Source organism: Anas acuta, chromosome Z (assembly GCF_963932015.1).
Source record: "Anas acuta chromosome Z, bAnaAcu1.1, whole genome shotgun sequence".
Lineage (NCBI taxonomy): Eukaryota > Metazoa > Chordata > Aves > Anseriformes > Anatidae > Anas > Anas acuta.
In genome coordinates this window covers 16,229,874-16,239,960 of record NC_089017.1, presented here as the reverse complement: position 1 = coordinate 16,239,960, position 10,087 = coordinate 16,229,874, and the positions used below count along the sequence as shown (strand labels likewise).

Here is a 10,087-nt window from a genome sequence, read left to right as displayed (position 1 = left end):
GCTTCTATAAACACAGAGGGTGCTATTAAAAGGTTCACAAGTGATTTAAAGAGACACTAACGTATCCTTATACACTAAGAAATCAAATTGGTGCTGCAGAAATCAAATCAATAAATAAAAAGAAATGTAGACTGTAAAAAGAAAGCGTTCCACTACATTGTCCTTTATTTTTTTTATGAGAAAAAGTAAAACACAATGGTTGTAGGAATTCTGGTCAATAAGAAAAACATTCTTAAGCACCACAAATCATAATTGAGGAAGATTCAAACACTAATGCTAAAATAATACTGAAGTGGCCTGAAAGCAGAAGTGGTCTGAGTTATACCTAGTTTCAGTAGCCTGTGAGTTTAGCAAATGCAATTCTATTTATGCTGTAATTGTTAACCAAGCAAGTAATAGAAGGTTAATGTCATAATCCCATATTCTTTTCAACATTCACTGACCACATTAGGAAGCTAAGCAATATTTCAAAGAACTGAAAGATAATCAAAAACAATTTTAAAGTGAGCATCAAACTGACATCTTTTCATGAAATCACTGCATTAGTGAATCACTGCATGTACATTTACACTTACTATATTCCATTAAGTATATTTTTTAATGCATTCTCAACTAAGGGTTAAAGATGCTAAATAGAGCACCAGAGGCAAACATGTAGCTCAACGGGTCACACAGGGTTTATTTATAATGAAGATTCTTTGTGGGGACGTTTGCACAGCCAAGAATTGATGGAAAGTCATAGTCTTGATGAAAGTTGATTCCAGGGAACTGACTGGAATCAGGACCAAAGATTCCTGAGGAAAGAGGTGGCTTATCAGCACCTCTCACGAAGGATGTGAAGTGCAGCGTAAATGCAGAAGTTATACTTGGAGGATATCCAAACATCACATTACTGATTTCTCTCCAAAGGGCATGTAGCCAGCAAGGTCCCAACTTCTACCACTTGGCAGCACAGGGAAGATGCTTAACATACAAGACTTTTTCTAGCCATGATTTATGGGAGCATTTGTAAATTAATATAAGCATTTCCTACAAAAGAAGCAACAAATCTGCCATTGTGTCAGCCCCATCCTCAGTTACACTAATGTTGTTCTATACTTCCATGGCACTACCAGGGAGAGTAGAGAGCGAAGAATATCTGAGAATATCTCCTCCCTGGTAAGCCTCTGCTAGCAATAAGGAATCTAATCTGAATCACTGATACAGGGGACTTGGGTATTACTTTTGGAGGAAAGCAAGGGAGAAATCCTCTAATTTACTTTACCTTCCTTCATTAGGTACAACTGTTTTAACTTAGCTCCTTGAGGCAGAGGCACATTATAAAGCATTATATTGTATATCAACATGCAAGTTCAGCATAGGCAGTCATCTCCAAATAACTGAGACAGCCCCTTCCTCTGCCTTTAACTTTTTCTTATGCAGATTCTCCAGGGGAGCAAAATCTAGCAGCTACTTTTAAAAAGACAAACAATTCAGTACCTGCCTCCCATGGACTGATTTAACCAATTGTTTTGAGGGTAATAAATTTGCATCCTGTTTCTCACTGCCATTTCTATGAGTCTTATTCTCCTCCCAGTCAAGTCAATGGGAAATTCAATACCAACACCAACAGGACAGCAGTGGTCCTGGTGCCACAACTACACTTCATCTAGCAAAGGAGTCCTTTCCACTGCTGATGTGGGCAATGAGATTATTGGGGCAGTTTGCAGAAACCACAAGTCACACGTCTTTCTGTTCTCCATTTGAAAATGGAGAAAGCAGAATTTCCAGTGAAAATGTTTGAGCAATTAAATAAACACAACAAGCACAGAGTATTTAACCTTCGGGGCTGAGTATAAACACACTTGTTCAGTTCAAAATGTTTTAGGAATGAGGGTCCATGCCTTTCCCTTCCTTGAAAAGGATTGTGATGAATGTGAAAAAATATTTTTGTGTCAGAGCATAAAAACGTGTGCCCTCTGTTTTTGGAATGCTTCCTTGGTATTTTTGATTAAGTGAAAGCTTATGCTTGACGGGGCAGAGAGGAGAAGGTTTCCCTTTTAGAAGCAAATTGTAGGAAAAAGCATAAAATTTAAGGAGAGAAATGAAGTAAAATCTGTAACGGAAGAAACAGTCGTACAGGTGTCTCTTTGCTAATCATAGTTTGCTGCAAGTCTAAGATCTCTTTCATATTATGCTGAAGGGGTCTCAAAATGTTGGTGAGAGTAGGCAATTCAGTGTCCATGTTACATAAAGGTAAAGCTGAATCATAGTCTTCAACCACATTACGAAACACTTCCACTCAAAAAAGACACCATAGCCATTCGCTTTCTCTGGCAACTTCAATCTACCGTGGAAAGTAGCAGATGAAACCTTGGGGAGATGCGACAAAGCGACACCTACCTCATCATTCAGGATAGATGAGAGACAGTAATACCACAAAATCTTGATCCTTAACTTGTAGGATCATTCTGCAATAAAAATACTACTGACTAAGAGTGTTTCAAAAGCAATACAGATACATTTATGTTTTCTAACTGGAAATAAAAATTAAATCTAAAAGGCAAAAAGTTCCTTCAGGTGCCACCACCAACTGACTTCATTGTCACTAGAATTGCTGGTCTCAATTCCATAGATTATTCTCTAAATATGTATTTAAAAAAATCCCCTATGACCACCCGTGCCAGCTCTTGTTTGATCCTGGTCACAAGATTTCTTTGAAGCACTCTCTTCGTAAAATCTCTCTTTCCCTGGAGAAAGGTCCTTTCAAGGTATGTGAGCCTGACCTATCCTTTTATATTAAGTGCATGCACATATTAGGCCATGAACAAGACTCTTCTCCAGATGTAGATCATAAATATTTAGCGAACATTTCAACTATTTCTGAACCAATTCTTTTATTAGAATAGAATATAATCAAAACTCCTAGTTATCCTTAGCCCTGCTGGCTGTAAGCTCATCCTCTTTTCTTACCACCTTTCTGCAGTTTCTACCCCCTGATTTACTAATGCACATTAATGTTTAGTTTTCCCTCTTTTTATACTTATTTCTGAAATAGCTGCTTTAATTTTCTCTCTAAATGGGATTTTTAGACTGTACCATCTGCTTTTTGATTCTGGGATTTTTGATTTATGGGGCATCTATTAAAATGTTCTTTAAAAGTGTCCAATAATCATTTGTACTTTTTTTTTTTTTCTTTGTAATTCGTTTAGCTTTTAAGTATTTACAGCATTCTTAAATGAAAGTGTGAAAGTGGAAGATACAAAGTTCAGATTTAGGAAAGGTCCATATTGAATGACTCAGAATGAAGAAACTGTTAAGGAAAAGCAACTGATGTTCTTGCAGACATGAAACACCCTGAAAACAACTATCATGTGCCTGAGCTCAGCTGTCTGAGCTGTGCTAGTCAGGCTACCAAGCTGCTCCTCAAATGAATCAGATACACACTAGTGTATCTGGTGACAGCCTAAGTCACACGATTTGAGCTGGTTGTTTGTGCTAACTGATGCCTGTTCTAAGCGTATCCTCCATATGTTTAAAACTTGGGAGTGGACCTAGCATTGGCAAGGATAGGCAAGCTGACAGTTATCCAGACTGATATGCATGTCATTAACAACTCAATTTCAAGAACACATGTTTATATGTTTTGCTAAGCTGACCACCGATGTCTTTGAAGCACAATCTTGAAGCCAAGGTATTTCAGATCATGAGATTAGTCTCAAGACTGCTGTTTTTATATTCTAATCTTGGCAACATTCCCCTATATTTGATCATTCTGCTTTGCTAAGAAAGAATTGAAAATGTTTTAACTTTAGATGTCTAAACTCCAGCATGAATACAAGGAGAAAGAACATACTAGAACTCACTTTTTTGCCATATTCAGACTGCTGAGTGGAAGCAAGGTTTATGTATGTAATGCTACAGACTGCTACAGCATTTCACTTCGTAGGACTAGGAATTCCAGCAAGGTACAGACTCCCACTTCTACTGACAACAGGTTTTCTTCCATATGAGACAGAGCAGAAAGCAGCCTACAACACTGGCTGTCTTTCACATCTCAGAGACTTGTACATACACCACTCCTATAAGTTAATTTAATGCTGAAATGGACACTCAATATTGGTACTGAGGAATTACACGATATCTTTAATCATCAGAGAGCTCCCAATGGTTTTTCAAGTTTTTCTGAACACATATATGAAGGAAAGAAAAAAAGAGAAAAAAAAAAAAAAGAAAAGAAAAAAAAAAGATTCTGTAATCTTCAGATAGCAAATAGAAGCCAGACAAGACACAGGAAAAATATACCATAGCACATAGGTCTAGCTTCCCAGAGAGGAAATAGGATATGGGTTATTTGCTATGAAAGCAGTCCTAAGTCATTAAACCTTATCCCACAATGAAAGAGTCTGAAATTTCACTTTTGTCCTGGATCACCCAGAATCCTTGTGGTACCCTATAAAATGGAAATCAAAATCATCACAGCTGTGAAAGGGAAATTCTTTAGGAAAATATGGTTTACTTGATCTAGCATTTAGCAAGGACACTAGAAAGGCTGTGGGAGATGTTCCTGACTATGAGACAAACACTTCAGAGTACTGAAATACTACAGAGTACAGTTATTATTACTGCAAGTATCAGGACCTCATTTTTACACCGTATGCAGAGCACAATGATTCAAGCAGAGGGATTCTTGGAGTCATCATCCTGGGACATTCACTCCATTACAGTTAGGAATAGCGTGACACTTACTGAAGCTGCTGCAACTTAGTGAAGCAGCATCATTACTTTCTACTGCTCTTGTAATTAAATTAAAAATAACTATCTCAGCTCTTTTATGAACTGTGATGAACTAGACAGAAATATGGCTCTGGTTCTCCAGGTCTTCTCAGAACATATATAGTAGTTACAGAGCAGGCTATGTTTTTTACCTTTGAGTGTTCATGCATTAAGTCATAAAAATAATTTAAGACTTACATGTGAATCAGTCTCCTCATCTTCATCTTTTCTGCTAAGGGAGCCACACACACAAAAAAAATATCTTGGGAGATGACTAGATAGCCACTAGAAACACCAAGTGCTATGAAGTTTATATAGTAGAAAATAGAGTCAGAGCACAAATAGAAGAAAAAATATTAGAACTGCATCCATACTGAGCACTGCTTCAAAAGGAAGAAAAACCAGAAGAAAAAGAGAAAGCAAAGGAAAAGCACGATAAATAACCTGCAGAAATAAAGAATTGTAACCATACCCCATTAATTTGAAAACTTTGTGTTTAGATCCATTACTTGCATATGGCTTTATAATAAGCATATACTGGATGTTAAACTCTAGCTTCGACAAAATGAAGGGAAACCTGAACTTGAAACCTAAAAGTTATACTCGTGGCCAAATTGGCACTGTTTCTTTTATTCAACAACTTCAAAATATGTTAAGGTGGATAAATATTATCCTCAACATACACATAAAGACACGGAGTTGATACAATGAAGGGTATGTTGTTTGCTCTGTGTTCCTTGCACTTCAATTTAGCATTTAACGGAGGTCCTTAAATTAGGGAGCGTTATCCTCAATCCTTAGTGCCCTCTACGGTTCGTGAAAGGGAACAGGCAGCTTCAGAGAACGGCTCGCATCGTGAACTGCCTGAACCATCGTTCCGAGGCATCAGTCTTTCTATGTGGACTTTCTACTCTTTTCCTAGGCGGTGAGACTTAAGATGCCTAAACTTCTCAGGATGAGCCCACACCCAGTGTCACTGTTGGTATAAGGATTTAACTGAGGATTTATAAAGCGCTATTGATGATGATTTTTAACTCTCCTTTCCTTTAAAGGTTTTCCAAGAAAATCCAAGAACCAGTTAATACTCGTATCAGCTACAGTCATAACAGATTGCAGTAATGATCTAAGCGAAGGGAAGATCTATATTATTTGTTTAACTTCCATTTGCATCTTTGGTATTTCATTTCCATTTTTAAATGTAGAAGAACCAAAACAGGAACAAATAAAGGTGGGAGTAAGGCTTGATGCACTTTCATTTTTCAGTTATATAATTAATTATAAGGATAATAAAAATAATGCTATTACCTAAGTAAGTCACCTGCGAGCACAGAAGCATTTGAACATTCTTTAATATTCCATATATTTGTATTATTTAAATATATATATTTATAGATACAGATATAGATACAGATACAGACAGGTATTACCACTTTCTTAAGATACAAAAGATACTCCTTGGCCTATCTGTCATGCACTGTCCTCACACATTTCCCATCCTTAGAAGCACAAAGTATCAGGACAATTTATAAGGATGATTGGAAGTGAGCTAAGCAGAGCAGCACTATTACTCACAATTTCATCTTGGATTCTCAGGCCTAGCTGTGCTGAATGGTAGCCAAACAACTAATACAAGGGGTTGCTAATGCAATTTACAGAACAAAGATGTAATGCAGAGCCACTTAAAACATAAAACACCAATGTTTTTAAATACAGATTTGTAGCAGAAAAAAAAAAAAAAAAAAAAAAAAAAAAAAAAAAAAAAAGAATCCTTAATCCCCAACGGTACAAAGGAGTTTTGTTGGCTCCAGTAAAGCTATAGAACCCAGAACGCTTATTGGCTGGCACATACTGTGGATGTATCATGCACTGTCAAAAAAGTGACAGCTTAGAGATTTTACAGGATCAGGGAGGGGGGAAGATGTCTACCTGGCTCTTATAGGAACAGGAACATTCAGCAGATGGAATACAACATGCCCACAAAATTAGTAAGTAAACACAAAGGTTATTGTGGAATTCATGCTGCATGTAGAACAAAAGTAGTTTCAAGGAATCAGTTTATCCTCAGAATTCACAGAAGACGAAAGGGTAGTTAGAGATTACACAGCGTGAAACGTTTAGCAACTTCCTTGTATAGAAAGATTCTGGACCACTGACGCATGTCAACACACCCCAGCGAAACAAATGCGTTTACTCAAAGCTTGTTTTCAGCACGCACACTCAAACACTCTTCTGTGACTGCTGGCATGAGAAATGCTCTGCTTTCATGCAAGTAACTCTCCAATTTCCCATGCCTATAGTACATTCTCAGCACATTTCTGTGCACTGAATCTTGCTTTATTGTTGCTGGATTTTTGGAGAGCCACTTCCATTCCTCTGCCCACTCCCCCTTTGAAAGTGTGACAATGGACAGTAATGCTTGCCCCCTCCAGCATGTTCTCATGAAATTCCATTGAAATGAACTCTTAAGCTGCTCACGTATGTATATGTATATAAATTTTTAAAATTGACAAGTGGTTTTACTTTATCAAACTTGATAGTTCATAAATTCCTGCTGTATGATATTTTGATGCTAGTTTTGTAGCTGCTGGCATTGAGTTGGCATGTAGTTATCAACAAGTTTAATTCCACCCTAAGTAAGGTTCCTTCCTATCCTAGATATCTGGAGTGAGGCCTAAGTAAAACATTGGGATATTTGGTATGAAGCAGAAGACCATGACTTTGAAAACACACTTTAAATGATGTGATCTTTCACCAGTGTATCCTTCCCTCCCCATCATAGCCCTTAAAATTCTCTCACTCTTCTGCTTATAGCTGACATACGGAATTAAATACTGCCTGGATTAAACTACACACAGGCACATGCTTAGAAATTAACAGGATAGGTCAGTTAAAGGTATCCCAGAAGAGATGTCAAATAAAGCGCAGATTTACAAAGTCACAGCTGACTGCCAAAATTACAGTGAACATAAACATAAGCTTAAGGTGGTCTGTTGAAGTGCTCTGACGGTGAGTGGACAGCTGTGCTGCTTTGTTTAACTAACAGAGAACCCTGGAATTTCTGCTCACTCTTTGACTACTGGAAGAGTAACAACTGAAAACATAACTCACAAAAGCAAAACAAGGAGGGTGAACTGCTCTGAATTAAGCCCCCCTTGGGTGGGCATCCTCTAACTTCCCTTCATTCCTGACAAACACAGATGCAAGGCTGTGTACGGCCCGGGCCTCTCTCCTCCACCTAGCTGCTCACTTTGACAAACCATAACGGAACATAATTATTATGTAGGAGGTCTCTGCTGCTTCGCCAGTGTAACTGGCCAACTGCTTCGGAAGCTGTGAGAGGGAGAAGGACACACAGAGAAGGTAATTACATAAGGTGTTATCTTAGGAAAGCAAATTAAAAAATCCCTGCTTTTTGTTTCTTCCCTGCTGTGGTGAATCAGGCACTTTTGTATTTAAATCAATAAAGCTTAGAAGAGATGGAGACAGAAACAGACAGATGAGACTATTATTATTGTGGGAAAGACTGGGACTAGAAATTAATTTTGCGGTAGGTTTAAAGGTGATGATGTGAGGCATGCTTGGCTGCGCAGCATGCAAAAACACCTTGCAGGGGTACAACACAACACCTCAGAACCAGTACCTGAGCGCCAATAAATTCAGGCAGGTACACTTTTACTAACATTTGCAAGCTACAGACCAGAAAGGGACCTATACCCCAAGAGCTTTGATGCTTATGTGCATGCCGGCGCTAAGCCCTGTGCAGAGACGAAGTTTTCAGGAGATGTTAGAAGAGGCTGAACCCTGCGGGCAGGTGCTGGGTGGGATCTCACGGGTAGCCCCCCACGGAGGGCAGCACATAGCACCACAGCGCGTTTATCTCACTCAGTCCTTCTGAGTTTTACCCTGCTGCGTCTCACTCCCTCAGCCTGCCGCACTCCGGGCGATTCCCACCTCCCGTCAGCAACCCCCCCTTTGTCAAAACTTCTCCCCGCTCGCCCGCCTCCCGCCCTCGGAGCCCCGGAGCAGCGCCGCGCCGCCGGCCATGACGGGGCGGGGCGGCGGCTGCGGGCAGGCGCGGCGAGGCCTCCCCCTTCCTGCTTCCGCCGCGCGGCCCCGCAGCGCTCCGGGACGGGCGAGGGGCGGCGGGGGGCGGCCGGGGGCACGTCCCGGCCTCGCGGCACCGCGCTTCGGCCCGCAGGTGGGGTCCGCTATCGCGGGGCGTGTCGCGACAGGCCGGCCGGGGGCTGGCTTGCCGGCGCTGAGGGGGTGGCGGCGCGGCGCGGCGCGGCCCGGCGGGCGCTGCCTCAGGCGTTGTCTCTCGCCCCGCAGCGTCGCGGCGCGGGGAGCGCGGAAGATGCTGGACGTGAAGGGCTGGGCCGAGTACGTGGTGGAGTGGGCGGCCAAGGACCCCTACGGCTTCCTCACCACCGTCATCCTGGCCCTGACGCCGCTCTTCATCATCAGCGCCGCGCTGTCCTGGAAGCTGGCGAAGATGATCGAGGCCAGGGAGCGCGAGCAGAAGAAGAAGCAGAAGCGCCAGGAGAACATCGCCAAAGCCAAGCGGGCCAAGAGGGATTAAGCGGGCAGGGACACGAACACACGTTTCTTTTTTTTTTTTTTTAATGAAGCACTGTTGGGACGTGTTGTGTTGTAACCTTCCTTTGATACTTGATCCTCTTACATCTTGAAGTATGAAATTTAACTCCTTCAGTATATATATATATATTTTTTTTTTTTTCCTGCCGAAATGATCTGTGTTAAAGTTTGCCCAAGCGACACATGTTACAGCCGGTTAATCGACTTGTGTTCCAGTGCAGGCTGCTTTTCTAAATTTGCATGTTAAATCCAGAAGTGATTTAGTTGGGTGGCACTGGGGGCATTTATTTATTATTTTTCTTCTATAGCTGAGCTATGACTTAACAAGTGTCTTAAAAGTGTCAAATTATGGGGATGACTCATTAAATGCTATAACCTCTGGTTTCTTGGTATAGCAAGCCATTTTCTGTGTTGCGGGACCTCTCTGTTGGGGTTGTTCATGTTGTGCTTAGGTGTATTTTGTAGTTCCTGGTAAACTGGAATACAGGAAGGCAGGCTTTGGTACACCTGCAGCAGAGCTGTAGAGAAGCTGACTTCCAAGCTTCTTGGTTTGCTAACGTCTTTCACCCACACTCAGGGCATATGGACATGCAGTTCATTCACGGTGTGCCCGTAGGGGCTGCTGTAGCTTAGTTGATGGTGGGGCTTGGCTGCACAAAGAACCTAACTTGGCTTTTCCTGTTTCCAGAACTATTGACCCATCATCAGTCTTTGTTTTCTTTAGGAAGTTGATTTT

At 41.0% G+C, this 10,087-nt stretch overlaps 1 protein-coding gene across 1 annotated transcript; it reads left to right on the top strand.

Moving 5' to 3' along the window:
- The first annotated feature begins 8,794 nt into the window (after positions 1–8,794).
- On the top strand, positions 8,795–9,733 carry SMIM15 (small integral membrane protein 15). The gene is made up of 2 exons (XM_068665852.1): positions 8,795–8,953; positions 9,085–9,733. The coding sequence occupies exon 2, from the start codon at positions 9,110–9,112 to the stop codon at positions 9,332–9,334; it is 225 nt and encodes a 74-aa protein (XP_068521953.1). The 5' UTR covers positions 8,795–8,953; positions 9,085–9,109; the 3' UTR covers positions 9,335–9,733.
- The last annotated feature ends 354 nt before the right edge of the window (positions 9,734–10,087 follow it).

Bases quoted from the DNA above. Each gene is read 5' to 3' on its own strand.
- SMIM15 (XM_068665852.1), top strand. From the start codon at position 9,110: ATGCTGGACGTGAAGGGCTGGGCCGAGTACGTGGTGGAGTGGGCGGCC.